This window comes from Harmonia axyridis, chromosome 7 (genome assembly GCF_914767665.1).
Source record: "Harmonia axyridis chromosome 7, icHarAxyr1.1, whole genome shotgun sequence".
Lineage (NCBI taxonomy): Eukaryota > Metazoa > Arthropoda > Insecta > Coleoptera > Coccinellidae > Harmonia > Harmonia axyridis.
The window spans coordinates 31517237-31535422 of record NC_059507.1 but is presented as its reverse complement, the minus strand read 5'-3'; the positions used below and the strand labels follow the sequence as shown (position 1 = coordinate 31535422).

Below are 18186 nucleotides of genomic sequence, written 5' to 3'. Positions count from 1 at the left end.
TTTTGAGTAAGAATGAATAACACAATAAAAAAAGGCAACAAAAAATTTTTGTTTTGGTGCCTGGGATTTTAGAGCTGATTTTAATTATATTTGGGACGCTTAATCTGGACATGCAATCCGCTTTTCTCTATCAGCTCTACTTTTTTGGATACATAAACTTATCTACCAATGTGGTTTCAGTATATTCATTTATGAGAGTTCTAAAACTATTATATATTCATTAATGTAGGTAAAATGGTTTTTTTGTCAGTATATAATTGATAGGTGAATCTATAAATAGCTGAACCATTGCCTATCAGGTACCTTATCTGACCCTTTTTTCTGTCGGGAAAGTAAGAGAAAAATCATACTTCCTCCGTTACATATAAAGTAACGCATAATGAAGAGATTTGTGAAGGTTTTTGATAAAAATGGTCATTCTTTGCATATACAGGGGTAAAAATGCATCAGTTGAGCACAGAAAAACTCAAAGCAGGGATATTTGACGGCCCACAAATAAGACAATTAATTATGGATCCTGCCTTCATAAATTCAATGAACGAGAAGCTTGGACATCATTTGTTGCAGTTGTAGAAAATTTTTTAGGCAAACAAAAAGCTCAAAACTATGTTGAAATGGTTAACAAGATGCTTAATAGTTTCAAATCCTTAGGATGCAAGAAAATTTGGGAGATATGAGTAGGGAATAAGCTGAAAGATTTCACCAAGATATTAAAGTTATGGAAGACCGCTACCAAGGAATGCACATGATGGCAGATTACTGCTGGAGTTTAAAAACGCACTGATTAAAAAAATATTCTAGAATGTCGCGGAAAAGAAGCTTTCGAAGTGTTGAGTGACTATTTGATTTCTTCAATGTTATTTTTCGTTTGTTAGTACGACATAATATTGTATTCTGTATAACTAGAATGAAAATTCCGTATCTACTTTTGTGTACTACACTTACGGATTTGAGTTAAAATAATGTAACCTATATTTCTCTAAAATTGTGTATCTTGAAAATTTGAACTCCTAGGTAAAATTGAATACGCTATTTGAGTTCAGGACATCAAATTGATATAGAATCAGCTCAAAAAACCTCGACACCAAAACGGCTGTTCCACTATGATCAATTCTTTCCAGGCATATTCTTAGGATACATTGAAAAATTAAAAGTTTTGTATGAAATATCCCAAAGGTTTCTCATTCAAAACGGCTTCAATTTCCAACGACGCCATTTTTAATGAGACTGTCATTTCCAGTATCCATCCAAACTGCAACAATAACAAAGGGTTCGCTCGAGGTGAGCTAACAGAAGAGCCAACTCACCGCAGGCAACATATAACTGATGTAATTAGTTGCATGCGTAACATAACCTAGAAAATACCGAATCTTGGGCGCTTCAATCTCGTACCTAAAACGAACAGAGAGAGAGCAATATCAGAAGTTCTGGCGCAAACTTGCTATCAAAGCTAAGCCGAACCACCCCAAGGCGCATCCCTCCGCAACTGTTTCATTTTGGGATCATCCTGTAAGTGACACATTTGTTAAAAATGCAAACGAAACAAACGGACGAACGTCTGGCCTACGGGTCGCGAAATAATTGAAATTATAACGTTCTGTTTAACCAATCTGGGAGCTGTTTCGTTTTTGCGTAGGAAAACGGACGTGTTTAATCGAATCATAGCGTATTAATTAAAATTCAACCCCCGCGCTTTGTGCTGCGCCCAGTTGCCGCTGACCGATGCGCATCCGTCCGTGCATTGTTTTTAATTGTCGGGGTAGAGGTAATCGAGATGGTTGTTAGTGAAGTTTTGGGGTAGGTTTTTGCTATGAAAAAATTGGAGTTTCTATTGGATTGATGTTATAGAGCCTATTCAATTCTGTATTGAAGGTGTACACTAGGTACTACTTTCTCATTAGGTTTTTCAGTGCAGATTCATTTTTATTCTGTGCGATAATAATCGTTGGATCGATTCTTTCAAGTTTTGGAAGAAACCTTCATATGGCAGTTTAGAGTAAAGTAATAGTTTTTCTTTCACAAAGAAATTCAGTTTTTGTGTTACATAGGCGTACAATATTGCTACCGACGGCGACGTCTTTTTTTTTCCGAAATTCGAGGCATTATTGTAAAAACTGATTATACATTTATGATTCAAAGTATTGTCCATCGCTGGCCACTACTTTCTTTCATTTTTCGAGGAGCGTACGAATCCCGCTTTCAAAAAACTGGTCATCTTTTGAAGCGATCCACGAATCGATCCAATCTTTTACTTCTTCATAAATGAGGGTCAGCGAGGCCGTGTGCCATTGATCGAAACAAGTGATAGTCCGAGAGAACAACATCTGGAGAATACGGCGGATGGAGTTGGACTTCCCATTTCAAAGTTTCGAAGTATGTCTTGACCACTTTCGCAACATGGGATCGAGCATTGTCATGCTGTAAAATCACTTTATCATGTCTCTCGTTGTATTGCAGCCGTTTGTCTTTCAATGCTTGACTCAGAAGCATTAATTGCGTTCAATAACAATCGCCTGTGATTGTTTCAGTCGGTTTTAACAATTCATGATACACTACGCCGAGCTATTCCCACTAAATATTGAGCATGACTTTGGAACCGTGAATATTCGGTTTGGCTTTCGACGTGAAAGCATGGCTGGAATATTCCCATGATTTTCTACGCTTGGGACTATCGTAATGAACCCATTTCTCGTCTACAGTCACAATGCGATGCAGAAATTCCTTCCATCTTTGCCTTGCAAGCAGCTATTCACAAGCAAACAAACGCCTTTCAACATATCTCGGCTTCAACTCGTTCGGCACCCAATTTCCTTGTTTCTGAATCATTCCCATGATTTTCAGGCGTTTGGAAATGGCTTGTTGCGTCACTCCCAATGATCCAGCCAATTCTTGTTGCGTTTGACACGAGTCTTGATCTTGATCAACATATCATATCATATCAACAAGAAAGAAGATGCAGAATTGGAGGCATTACTTGTAATGCCTCCAATTCTGCATCTTCTTTCTTCCACCGTGTTCGACGTAAAAATCACCGTTCTTGAAGCGTTGAAACCACTCTCGGCAAGTTCTTTCACTAATAGTGGCCTCACCATAGGTATTTGAGAGCATTCTATGAGCCTCAGCCGCATATTTAAGCAGAATATTAAAACCTCCCGCAAATGAAGAGAATTTTGCTAGTTAGCTGACATGTTTAATCGAGAATAACTTTATGATGCAGACACAAATCGACTAATATTTCGATGGCGTTATGTTCACAAATACCTAAGCTTATTGTATGATATCTACGTTCTATTTATTTCGACTACCACTCACCGCTACAGCCATCTATTGCAAAACTGCGAAAGCAAAGTTTTACACTTAATATTTCAATGATGAATTGCAAAATTTTTCAAATTTTTATATTCTGATGAAAAATACATACAATCTTTCAGAGATTTGCAAAAAATGAGTTTCGTGTATTTTAATTTGAAAATTCAGAATACAAATAAATAGAAAAATTTATAAATATAAAAGCGATTAATGACAATTGGCTTAAAGTAGTGTTTTAGAAAAATTGGTAATTCCATAATAATGACAACATTTTGAAATTAATCATTGAGATATCTGAGATACTATTGGAAAATGTTTCAATTTTCAAAGTGAACATTTTTTGTGAAAAAAAAGCGGTGGATTTATTCTAATCTGCCAAACGAAGGTTTCTTCCAAAAATTTGAAAACACACGATTGCCGCACAGAATTAATATGAATCAAGCTTCATGCAGGATTTCATGGTGATCGGTTCACCAAAACCAAAAAAAATCCAATTCTTTCCGAAAAAACTCAATATTTCAAAGAAAATAATATATTCGATCAAGTTAAGGTTATCCGGAGTGTAAAAAAACAAAAAACAACACTATCAAGCTTAATGTATAATGTAATGTTGATTGGCTCACCAAAAAATCACTCGAATGTTTATGCCGAATTTCAGATTCGATGACACTCTTCAGAATATCATTCCCAGTTCCCTATCGAAATTTGAAAAGAGAGAAAGAAGAAATGAAATGAGAAGTAATCGAAATCACAGATTAACACCATTTAGGAAGTTCCAATCTAAAACTTCCACCTAATAGCGCCGACAGAAAAACCGATTGGCAAATTAAAACTTTCCGTAGATTAACAGAGCATACTTGATTGACTACCGCCCCTAACTCTTCATGCCAACAGATGGAGGTGTCGAAGTGGGCATCTACTGATGAGTCTTAAGAATCGGATGACGTCACGGGTTTGTCTCTAGGGTATTGATTTCGACCAAGGGGATGGTGGTGGGATCTGTCCCGTCTCCCCAATCCTCTCAATTTCTAATGGCGTTTGTTTGTTGACACTTTGATTTCGGGGCGTCAAAGTAGGCGCTGATTTCCTGGTTTCCCGCACCCCGTTGTGGGGATGGTGATTTTCACGAAAATCGGTTTTACATACAAAGTTCCTTCGTCTTTGTGTGCCGAACGATGTAATTCTTTGATTTGAGAGGACGAGGGGTTGTTTTGGTTTATTATTTGAGGAATGAAACTTTCAAATCGTTTCCAGGAATACTCAAAAATTTTACAACTCATATTTCGTTATTGTCTTTTTTTTAGGTATAGGTATATGGTGGGGTATATGTAGAAAATCTCATATGTATATGAGAAAATCATAATGGTAAAATTCCAATCCATAATGGAATAATAGAGCTCATGAGCTTCCCAGGATTTGTCTTCTTGAGATTTTTTGTTAGAGCTTTTTTCAAATCCAACAAAACATATTGGTTTAATTGAGTATTTAAAAATTTTTCTTTTTCGCCTCAGTTTAGAATCGCATACAATAGTGTAGTGTTCCCAGGGTAGGTTTTCACGGCTTGACTTGATATTCAAGCTACTTGACTTGGGCTTGACTTGAAATGAACTCAAGTTCAAGTCAAGAAGTATGTTTTCAATGTCAAGTTAAGTATTTATTCATCAAGTACTTGATTTGACATTGAAAAACTATTACTCAACTTGAACTTGAGTTGATTTCAAGTTAAGCCCAAATCAAGAAGCTTGAATATCAATTCAAGCCGTGAATCCCTATACCCTGAAGGGACATGTAAAAACAAATAAAGTATACATTTAGACTTTGGACAGGTTACTTTAATCTGAAGTAGTCCTGACCAATAAGAAGCGTATTCCAGTCAGACGAAGTGTCCATCAGCAACTTTTCTGTGACATCAACTCTGAAGTTGACAATGGAAAATCTTTTCTATTAGTCATTTTCGTTCAATAAATTAAAAAAAAATGGTACCTGAGTAAAAACAAGTATCATCTTATTGTTAACGAATTTATAAATACGTTGACATTATCCAATAAGGCGTTGGAGTGGGGCCACTATCTTTAAATCTGTGTGATTGAGTAGTTTTGTAATTAAATCCAAGAAAAAAGGTATTCTATTTAAGATGAAAAAGTGGTCTAACGCGAAGGCCTAGATGATATTTGAATGTTTCTATATATAATATTATTATTGTTTAAATTCTTCATCTTTTATCGAAAAGTATGTCGAACACTAATTGAAAATTCGATGAAAGCACTGATTTGTTGTCAGAACAGTTCATTCCTGTGCCATTTTGCACACTTGGAGACCACATAACTGAAGTGAATTGTGAATGATTATAATGTCCTAGTTGTCGGTTTACTCTGATGAGAAGATTATCCTGAAAAGCCGGTACGAACATTCAAGTGATTATTTTATATATGAAAACTAGTATCTCCAGTTTTGGTATCAACTGAACCTTATAAAGATGGAGATGCAAAATACGCCAAAGCGTGCAGTAAAAGAGGCCCAAATGTTATGCGCGCCAAGGAACGGATTAATTTCGATCTTCTTCAACACTTCTACTTACAGCAGCAATATTTTCGGTCGTGAGTATATTTCGATGATGTATAGGCCTTGAGAAATCAGTAACAGATCCTGCATATTCTATTTTTCCACTGTCTTACCAATTGTACTCTCAGATGGACCATTATGTCGATCATAATCTGCCCGTAATGCACGAAACGTACTTACTACAGAATCTTTATTTTTGTAGGAAGTAGGGATTCATGGCTTGACTTGATATTCAAGGTACCTGACACTAGCTCGAGCCAAGTAGCTTGAGCTTGACTTGAAATCAACTCAAGTTGAAGTCAAATGACTAAACATTGAAAAAGTAGTAGTTTTTCAATGTTAAGTCATGTTACTTATAAGTAAAATGACTTAACATTGAAAAACTACTACTTGATTTGAGATTGAGTCAAGTAGCTTGAATCCCAAGTAGTAGGTTTTCACAATTTCTCACGTTCAGCAGTAGATAAAGGAACCATATCATTGATAGGCTAACCTTAAGCTAAACTAAACATATGACGTTTCGTATGACAGTTCTGTTTGACATATGTCATTGAAACAGGACTGTGAAATCCGGATCACGACATGGATAACCCAGTATAACTGCCGAATAATTCGCACTATTCAAAAAGGACCTTAAAGAGGAAACGATCTGGTTTAAATACCCCCCTGTGGCACTTCAAAGACCAGATATTAAATTTGTGGAATTTCGTGGTTCAGTTCGGAGCTCCTAACTGGCATCAGTGAACGTTAGTAATCACCCGGCAAAGTACGCAAATAGATTCCATTCATCCTATTCCATCTGATGCTGAATTACTTCCCCTAACAGTTGAGAACGTCCGGTGTCGAGTGAATTTACACAGTGAGTCTTGAAATTTTGGGTACGTTTCAATTATACATCGAATTTTCACTGTTTGTTGAATGAAATACTATTATATTTTGGTTGATTCATAATATTTCTTTATAATGAACAATATACAATAACAGGATTATAAAGGGTATTTTTTTCAGAGCTATAGAACTTTAAATTGCAATAAAACAACGATGAATTATTCGATTGACATGAATTTTATTTATCCGCAAGATAATTTTGTGGCATAACATTTTAAATATGATTTCTGGCATATGACCGCCACGGTTGGCTCGTGTGTAGTCCAATCTGGACGTCCAATTTTCGATGACTTTTTACAACATTTGTGGCCGTATATCGACAATAACACGGCGAATGTTGTCCTCCAAATGGTCTAGGGTTTGTGGCTTATCCGCATAGACCAATGACTTTACATAACCCTAGAGAAAGTTGTCTAGCGGTGTTAACTCACAAGATCTTGGAGGCCAATTCACAGGTCCAAAACGTGAAATTAGGTGGTCACCAAACGTGTCTTTCAATAAATCGATTGTGGCACGAGCTGTGTGACATGTTGCGCCGTCTTGTTGGAACCACAGCTCCTGGACATCATGATTGTTCAATTCAGGAATGAAAAAGTTAGTAATCATGGCTCTATACCGATCACCATTGACTGCAACGTTCTGGCGGTCATCGTTTTTGAAGAAGTACGGACCAATGATTCCACCAGCCCATAAAGCGCACCAAACAGTCAGTTTTTCTGGATGTAACAGTGTTTTGATATACACTCGAGGATTAGTTTCACTCCAAATGCGGCAGTTTTGTTTGTTGACGTAGCCATTCAACCAGAAGTGCGCTTCATCGCTAAACAAAATAAAATGGACGTAGTGCGCGATACGTATTCCGCACAGAACCATTTTTTTCGAAATGAAATTGCACTATTTGTAAGCGTGGTTCAGGCGTGAGTCTATTCATGATGAATTGCCGAACCAAACTGAGAATAAATCACTTGACAGCTGTTAAATCGGTCGCCATCTTGAACAGTAATGCCAACTTAAAGTTATATACCTCGAAAAAAAGACCCGTTATAATACAGGGTGATTCACCGTTCATTAGACGTTTATGGAAAACCAATCATTATTTTGTGCTGAAAATTTGCATAATGGGGTTTGAGACAACGATCTTTCTTCCTAAAATATTTTCAGATCTCTACAACTTCTGTTTACACCGGAAACAGACTTCTAAGTACTTTCTTATTTCAAATTGCTCACTCAGTATATTATTGCTTTGATGACAATTTCGGCAATATGGCATACCTTGGGTAAAAACTCAACGGTTCATGAGTTAATGAGATTTTTATGAAAAAAAAAAATGGTGGCGACGAGGACACACATTCTTCTGAATATTTTAGCAGAAAAAGATTTTTTGAGAAACCTCTTTTATTTTCGATTCTATGGCCACTAACACCGCAATATGCGCTTCGTCGTAGAGTGCTCAACAGCTCAAGACACCAAGTCAGCGTTTTTCTAGAATTTCCATTTAATAGCTGTCTATAGGAATAAAACTAATATTCATTCAGCACTTGGATAGTCAGAAAATGGAAAATTAACATAACAATTAACAGTAACATAATTATATGTATATTTTCGAAATAATGTTTGTACTCACTCTTCTTGGAATTCAGATCGTCGGATAATATTGAAGGCGGAGGGCTCATGGGTTGCAAAGGAAAGGTGCTATTCGTTGGCGAGTACCATGGAGAAGGTCTCCAACTTGCTTGGTTTCCATTGAGCAGCCTCAGCTTGTCGTACACACTCTCGTTCGACGTTGGTGTTGGTGAATTGCCAGCCTGTTCTTTCTGAGCGGCTAAATTTCTCAGTACCCTGTTGATGGAGGAAACCTGTAACAAAAATATGAAGATAAGAGGTGCTACTTGCTAAACCGACGACAGTCTTGCACGAGTGCTATCCTGACAATGTCATGGCCTTGTTTGGTGACAAGAATTGGCCGCCACGCTCTTGTGAGTTGATACTTTTGAAACTGTAGGGTTGTATCAAGATTTATGACAACAAACTCTCTGCCACTGAGAGTCGATATCAGACGCTGTATTGACGAAAATTCGTCAAATTATTTTCTGGATATACATAGGCCAGTAAAGCTGTGAAAGTCATTTACCGGATCAGTTGCAACAATTGACTTTATAGCCCAATTATAATATTATAATCTTTAGATAGTATAGAAAACCACTTTTTTGGAGATGACAGTTGTTTAGAACATTTTTAATTATTGATGGTTCTATAACAGTTCTATAAAAATTTTCTCAGATGTTAAGCAATAGGTATTTTATAAAAAGATTAAATCATTCTCTGGTGCATAATGTCTTTACTAAAAGAGTCAGAACAGTAAAAAGGATGATATAACGAATTTCATATGAAAAAAATTAGATTTCTTGAAGGTGATAACTCCGCATAAAAAAATAAACAGGATCTTGTAAATAAACCAACATATCGCTGCATATCTCTGGAACAGGTTCAGATAAATCATCTTTTTTGACATCAGTTTCTTACGAAACTAACGAAAGGTAATAGGATCAACCATACACCAGTGTAGTAAACAAGAGGAACTAAGGACAACCCCTTACTAGTTTAGTGGCAAAAAAGTACCCATCAGATGATTTCAAGAGGAAACAGAAGAATAGGATAACATGCACTGGATTCTGCATTTAGTACCGGTCAATATATAGTCAATAAATAGTCCTCATTACTGCATTTTTAAGAGATTTCAATATCTGAAATTTCGAAAACCATACCAACGAAAAGAAAGATGGTTAAAAATAAATATGTCTCCTACATCGAAGAAAGTTTCATTTATATTAAATTGTGAACCATAGTTTTTCAATGAATATCTGTAAAACGCAATAGAGAACTCTCAGTATTAAGTTGATTTTCAATTCATGATCTATTTGACTTGTTTTCATTTCATTATTGTACCTACACTATGATGATGATTCTGGAAGTAAATAGATATTATTATTATTGCGAATTTTAAATTTTATCATATTTTTAAGTTGAGGGATGAGGCAATCAAATACAGCATAAAACTCAGTAACTAAATAAGTAGTTGTTTAGAACGCACGTGAATAGAAAATGTTTGAGAATATTATGTTTTACTGCAGATTGATGATGCAATTACCCTTTTTATTCATAAATCTTCGAACTACCGCCGTCATAAAATGTAATAAGAACCCTTAGCAAGCGCAGGGAGCAATTTCAGGCAACAAGATATTAAGACTTCATACACCAGCATCGAATTCTCCTCACACCCTTCCTTATCTCTAGGGGCACTTTATTAAAATCTGTTCCAATCCGTCTCCCAGTGATAAGCTAATAACTTCTTCTGCATCGGGCTCAAGTCCGGTGTGGAAAACGGCCACGCGACCTGCACGCGGCCCCCCGTAGATTATTGCACATTAGTATTGAAAGGATCGGACTCGACTTCGACGGGGTTCGGCACCACCCCAACGAAAAAGCATTTTTACAGTTAAATATGCGAGTTAAGCCGCCCGTTTTAGAGAATTTATTGCTTTTCGGACACGTGCAGGTTCGGCGTTTTCCACAACGGTGTTCGAAACGAGCGTTTTGCTCATTGTGCGCGTTTTTTCAAGCATTCTGGAAACGGAAAGGGGTAGGGGAGTGTTGCAGGTCCCGATATGAGTGCGGATTACACCCCTGGGTTCCCACAAGCTTAAAATTTTGCAATTACTACGTTCGGTCCTCTGGGAGGTGGCGGTTTACCGGTTGAAAAGGGGTGAATTATTTGGGGGTTGGGTCATGACGTGAACATCTCAATTATTGGGAATTTGAATTGGGGGGTTGCTATTAGATGCGATCTTGGAATTTGATACTGAATGGATATTGCGAAAGTTATAGGTTATTAAACATGCTTGAAAATGAAACTTTTAATATTTGAAAAGTCCTCATATCAATGATTATTTAATGATAAAAATTTAGTTGACTGTAAAATCGTTTAGCAGAACTGCTCAGTGAAAAGAAGTAGAGAAAAATGAAGAGAAACGAATGAAATATATACAGTTATATCGACGGTAAAGTAGGCAACCGATCACTCAACATATTTCCAGAATAAATAACTACCCCGCACAAATTTAATACACTTCATTATTTATTCGAATATAATTTTCCTCGAGTTCTTGCCTTATTTCTGGTACATCAAATAAGTTGAATTTCGCTCATCAAATGCTCCATTCAGATTCAGCCAAGAAAAATTTGATCTCACTTTTATTTCCTTTTTCTTTATATTTATTGAAAACCTTGAAGAGTGATGAAGTGATCAGGTTTTATTATTTTTTGTTCCATTTTGAACAGAACGCAAGTACATGTAGGATCATATTTGCAAATACAGCTGCGCTTCGATTTTTTTTATATTAATTTTATTCTATCGTTTGAGAGTCGTTTACAAAAGAGTAGGATGATTTATTCGAAGGAAACACTTTTCCTTATTTCAGAATACATTCATCTGGCCAAGGCCTAATGACAGGTGGATGCAATAATAAAAACGAAAGATAAAGATTCATTGATGATGATAAATCGTTTGAAAAAAAAATAAACAAAAAATCTTGTGGCTTTTAGTTATGAGATTGTTATAACTCCTGCACATCCTTGATTAATGGCAGAAAAAATGATCATAGGAATCAGGTACCTCAATATGAAATATTGTATGTGATCTTGAATTCATCCAGTTCCAACTCAATCAATTATAATTTCTCATTCTCCATGAAATTATATTCTTCATTCAGTAGTTTTTATTGAATTTAATGTTTTTTTGTTTCTATTATATTTAATAATTCACATTCACTTCTGAATTATATCTTGGATTAATAATTCATTGATTCTAGACTTTTGCAACTCGACTCGAATTTTTTTTTAATTCTGACGTCTCTGATCGAACGTTCCTTGGCAATCGTCGATTGTAATCTTGCTTTCCGCCTTCGATGATGTTTCTTCAACTGTGTCGAATCTATGAAACTAATGTCTATGCCTCATCTATCAAACTGCTGTCACTTAAATTTTGGAATTTTCTTAAATCAAATGTTTTTCAATGCGCCATACTTAACAAATTTTCACTATCCAAACTTAATTCTAAATAATATTACGAAACATAATTCTAATTATGAATATATAAATACATAAATGTGAATTATTATTATAACACATTATCTAAGAATCTTGTTTCATAATTTTGAAATTAGGAAATATCCCATTTCTGACTAAGAACCCAGCCCAATTCTTAAAAATTTATAAAATTAATGATAGAAATTATAACAATTGGCGCCCAACGTGGGGCGTTAATTGATATGATTAAGTTTTTCTTAAATCTATCTTTTTATGTTGATTATTGATTATTTCTTTTAAATTTTGAAAATTGAGGTTGTTGAAAAATATAACAACATGAATGAAACTGATTTCAACCCTTCATGTTCAACTTAGTGTTCCATATTCTGTAATTTTTCATGTATATTTTGAATAAACATTATTATTACTTTTATATTAGTCAGAAAGAATTCCAAAAGGGATATAAGAACACCAGTTAAACCATATCCAGATAACTTTCTGAGTAGTTGTTCAATAATAATAATATTAATAAATTTATGAGACATACGATCGAAGGCCTTGCTAAAGTCTTTGTGAACTACATCAACCTGATTTATTGAATCGATTTTGAGGCATATTGTGCGAATATAGAGGGATTCGACACATTCCTACGAGATTGGACAAAGCCGATGACTCGTCTTTTTCAAATGTATTAAAGTGGAAACTTATAAATAAGCTTTTGCCTGAAATCAGTCACTCTCCTTGGGCCTTGATATTGCCAATATACAACAAACAATGGTGAAATAACTACCTTCTTTTAGTTGACTAAAACATTCTTTGAAAATCGAAACAACCAAAAATAGAGTTTTCTCTCCGGATATGAATATAGCAATAAAAGCGCGGAAATTCATTGCCGATTCTTATCATCGATATTAGTATTCATCGCTTCCCCATCTTCCTACATAGAACCCAAGTTGAACGCCGTCCAACTTTTCATTATAGACGTATTGTTCCTTGCATGTGACCCCAAGTCACGAAGGTTCTCATCGAGATTACATCGGCATTCTCGAAATTAAAATTCAAACAATTCAGAGGTACTTGATAGCTAGTGGAGCACTGTCGATGCTGTCAATGCTTACTTGCAGCTCGCACAATGCCCACTGGGGGGCTCTCTATAATGCGCTGCGCCCCACGAGGCCCTTTCAAGCCCTTTTTTCCTCAGTGGCATTGTCGGCCGAAGACGGAAAGAATGCAATTTGTGTTTTTACTTCTAACTAATTGAAATGTCTCCCCCCGTGCCCCGATTGCCGCCAGATTGGTTATTCCCGATTCCCAAAGAGTGGTGCTCGGGTGGTTGACATTTGACGTCGGCTGAATCGGTTTTTTCCTTCAATGACGATTGTATTGCTTACAGGTTGTCGAACAATGGACGAGAAAGGCTGGATGGGAATCGAAAGGTTCTGTTCCTTTGTGGATGGTGAAATTGAAACCATTTGATGCGAAGTGTGTTACGTTCAACAGTCTGATTGAACGGTGCAAGTCTAAGGAGATGCTCAAGAACGGCGGAAATGAGTCGAGTACATTTTTTTTCGATGAGTGCCTTTGTGGGATGGATTTGTCAACCGACTCGAAGAATCGTTGAAAGCTAAATGAAACCGGGTTATATTATCGCATTGCTTTGAGCTTCCATTTAATGAGAATTGAAATGAAGAAACACTTCAAAAAAATTGGCTTTGTTTTGCTTTTATTTATGTGATCTGGGGACTCTTCCTATCTCTCTCAAGAGATAATATATTTTTTGTATAATTTATTGTAATATAAAACGGGTGGTTTCATTTTCCCAAATGCTTTTGTTTGCAAATATTGCACCAAATGGTCTCAAACCTCAAGGTAGTAGTAGTAGTAGTAGGGATTGAAGGCTTGACTTGATATTTAAGTCATTTGACTTGAGTTTGACTTGAAACGAACTCAATTTCAAGACAAGTAGTAGTTTTTCAATACCTAGTCAAGTATTTATTGGTTGAGTATTTGAATTGACATTGAAAAATTACTATTTCAAGTCAAGTAGCTTGAATAACAAATAAGCCGAGAATCCTTAACCCCTAAAGGAAGTTTTGTGGTCAAATTCATTGGTGGGGTTCCGTTAATATAATAATATTCTAGGAAAACCTTTTAAGCAACTTCCTAAGTGTGTAAACGCTTCCTTCGAGTTTTTTGACTAATCAGTCCATTCTGCCACACATTGTAGAACAAATTGTGCAAGAATATCTCAGATTAATTGACATTTGACGTCGGCTGAATCGGTTTTTTTTTCCTTTCATGACTGTATTGCTTACAGGTTGTCGAACAATGGACGAGAAAGACTGGATGGGAATCGAAAGGTTCTGTTCCTTTGTGGTGGATGAAATTGAAACCATTTGCGAAGTGTGTTGCGTTCAACAGTCCGATTGGACGGTGCAAGTCTAAGGAGATGCTCAAGAACGGCGGAAATGAGTCGAGTACATTTTTTCGATGAGTGCCATTGTGGGATGGATTTGTCAACCGACTCGAAGAATCGTTGAAGGTTTAATGAAACCAGGTTATATTATCGCATTGGTTTTAGCTTCCATTTCATGAGATTCGAAAAGAAGAAACACTTTGAAAAAAATAGCTTTGTTTTGCTTTTATTTATGTGATTTGTGGGCTCTCCTCATCTCTCTCAGGAGATAATATTTTTTTTGGAAAATTTATTGCTATATAAAAGGAGTGGTTTCATTTTTCCAAATGCTTTTATTTGCAAATATTTTAGCCAATGGTCTCAAACCTTAAGGTTTGCGATTATAACATCGTTTCATGTCCATTTCTTCATCGAAAACTCCTTACAATTAGATTAAATTCAGTTTCTATATGTCGTAGATGGCTTCTGCATGACCAACTAAGGTAAATATTATTTGTTGTAACTAATCTCCGAATGACGCTTAGACTCAACTTCGAGTTAGCCCTTCAATTTTAAAACCATCAATTATTGAGCCGATGGATAGACCAGACGAAGGTAATATTATCCTGCAGCAATCAATTTCTAATGTTACCAAATTTCTGCGTGTATTGGGTTGTCTTAAAATACTGGTGTTCCAACTCACTCTTGAAGAAGCTTGATTAAAACTGACAACTGTTGAACGCTATAGCCTTCTTGAATTTTAAAAGGATTGATTTCAAGAAGATGGCCATTTTATTGAATAACAGCTTTTTGCTGTTGTCTCCATGAAAATTACGCTAATTTGAATAAGTGCTACCGACAGATCACCTGAGAAGTATCACCTGAGAAGTACCTACCGGCAATCTCGATTCTCGAATTGGAGTCGCCATTAGAATTATCTAAATAAAATCTAATCACTAAACACACCAAAATTTGTAGACATCTCCAAGGGAAGAAATATATAAAAAAAGTAAAATAGCTTGATGAGCAAGTTTCGATGAACTTCCCAAGAAAATAATTTGTTTCTTCTGTTTCAAATTCCGACTGAAATTCCGTGAGGCCACTGTAGTGAGACCTCTCAGTTGCATAGTTATTGGAAGAGAGATCATTTTTAGAACCAATAGAAATGCTTAGGAAATTCTTTGATTCCCGAATTGATCGTAATTCAAAGTTTCCACATATCCTCATCGATATGGACAATTCATTCTGATCCAAGAGATGAAGTTATTGTTCGAGAATTTACGAACAAGAGATTTAAAGTTTGGTTATTAAATGTTTTAATTTCCTACTCTCCTAGGTCTCTGTGATACCTCGCAGTATCACTTTTGAGAGTGATTAGTATAATCTTTGGAACCATTAGAAATGCATGGAAAATTTTTTGATTCAAAGTTAACTCTCATCCTCATCAATATTGTCAATTCATTCTGATGCAAGAGATGAAGTCATCCTTCGAGAACTAACGATCAAGAATGATCATTTGATTCGTCAACTAATGAACTATTTCACGAAAGAGTTGTGAAATCCTCAACATCGTCAATTGGTAAGCAAACTAATGAACTAGTTCACGAAAGAACTTGGAACTCTTACGAACTAGTTCAGGAATGAACTGGATTTCCTGTTGTCTTATAGATCGAAAGATAACGAACTAAACACTATTTCACCGCGTTGGTTCGTGAACTAGCGAACTGTTCAAACGAACTAGTTCGTGAAAAACTTTGGAACTAGTAAATATCGACAACTAGTTCGCGAAAGAGTTGAGAACTGAATTATTCTTTCTCATCAGTTCTCAATTCTAAGTTCGTATACCATTTCCATCGGATATGTTACGGGGCAGATTTACAGTTGGTTCGTGAACTAACGAAATATTCAAACGAACTAGTTCGTGAAAGAGTTGGGAACTATTCAAAAGGACTAGTTCGTGAAAGAGTAGGGAACTATTCAAACGAACTAGTTCCAGTAAGAGTTTTGTACTGAATTATTTTTTCTCGTCAGTTCTCAGCTCAAAGTTCGTATACCATTTCCCTGATCGGAGATGTTACGGGGCTTCACATTCACCACCCTCCTCCGTCATAACGCAGATTGACACACGAACATATTAGATAGCACCGGCACATAAAAGTCCACCGAACAATGGCCTATCTCGTTCGTCGGCGACAAAACACACTTTTCTCGGCGTGGCATCAGGAAGGAAGAAATGAAGTCGGGAGTCTGGAGGAGAATAACGCTGTGTAATGCAGGGCTGCAAGGGGTGGCGGGCAGCAAACCGTGAACAAGGCAAATTCCCTTCGAACTCCCCCGGAGGGTGCATAGATTTAGCGCCTGTTTGCGTACACATCCTGTCTTCCTTGTTTTTATTACGTATCTTGGCATGCGTCCCAGCTTCCCTGATTTGGTCGTTATTATTCCTGATAGGAGTGAAACTACTCTATTCGGGGTATAGCGTCGCGATGTTCTTTTTGCGGCTATATAGGTGGTGATGTATGGGCGTCGTTGTTTATTTGCAGGATATGGGAAATTGTAGTTTAACACGATAGTGAAAAGGTTATTTCTGATTTGTAATACACGCTTCTTGAGGTGTTGGTAGACCATTAGAGTTGTGTATTTGAAATATTTAGAAACACTGTATCCACTTGGTTAGATATCTCATAATTTATTTTCGATATTGCTATATGATGATAGCGTCGTCAGAACTGAAGAGAGCACTGACGTGGTGTAGGAAGAAAGAAGCACTGAATTGAAGCCGTGACTTGAAAATCAATCTCGTGACAAATCATATACTTGAACTTGACTGGATTTGAGATATTTTCTGCTTGACTTGATATCAAGCTGTTTGATATCACTTGAGCTTCTTGATTCGATCGAGTCGCAGCTGGTGTACACTTAGACAAAATAATCATCTTCGAAGGATAAATATCGTTTTCCTAAGTTTATCCAAGATATCTTCTGTAAATCGAGCAAAATGAAATGGCTTGACGTTATGGAATAGACAAATTGAATGATGAATGCGAATAGGGATTTGTCAAACTAGGAAGCTTGACATTTTAACTAACTACTCGATTTGAAAATCAATCTCTTGAAAAGTTACATACATACTTGAACTTGACTCGACTTGATTTTAGATATTTATTGCTTGACTTGATATCAAGCTACTTGATATTACTTGATCTAAATATGCACGAGTCGCACGATATATATTTCTTTAATCTCGTGTGCGCTTAGACTGAATAAAGGGATTCCTCGAGAGCCAAAACACTGAAGCATTTACCAGTGTGACTTTATTAGTAGTTTTCTCACATTTCTATGAAATCTTTTGGTAGATTTTGGTAGTTTCAGAAATATCTTTCCAAACTTGGCCAAAATGCCCAAGGATTCTTCATCTACGCCAGCATCTGCAGCTCCTGTTGGAAGAAAATTTTCCAGAGTTGCTCTTACAGTAACAAAAATCCGCAATAGGTTAGGCGATAAATCTGTGAGATGCCTCATATGTCTTAGATCCTGGATGGAAAATCATGAAATCAAACAAAGCCTGGAGGTTTCGTAATTTCGAGAAACTTAATTTTTTTAATATTTTTTATTTTGTTACGATTTATAGTGATTCAATTTATGTTTCTATTTCAAGAATTTGATATTTTCGGTTTTTTTAACAAAACATTGAATAAAAGTGTGTTTTGCAAGGTTCTTTCTCATTTCATCATATTCATTGATGAGCATACTACACAATGAAAAACTACTACTTGAACTTGACTTGATTCCAATTCAAGTGACTTGAATATCAAGTCCGCCTTGAATCTCTATTAGCGAGTCGAACGATTCAATCAATCAATCTTCATTAATCCTTTAAGACATAATATAATGTATCAGAAATGTCAACACAAGAATAATCACAATCGAAGAAAAAGCATATTGCC

The 18186-nt window shown here is 36.1% G+C and overlaps 1 protein-coding gene across 3 annotated transcripts in view; it reads right to left on the bottom strand.

Moving 5' to 3' along the window:
- LOC123684586 (paired box protein Pax-6-like) overlaps positions 1-18186 on the bottom strand; it is an 89554-nt gene that overhangs the window by 32826 nt on the left and 38542 nt on the right. For all 3 annotated transcript variants that reach the window (XM_045623898.1, XM_045623899.1, XM_045623900.1), the window contains one exon: positions 8384-8615. In XM_045623898.1, coding sequence (XP_045479854.1) covers positions 8384-8615 — 232 coding nt within the window. The remainder of the gene's footprint in view (positions 1-8383; positions 8616-18186) is intronic.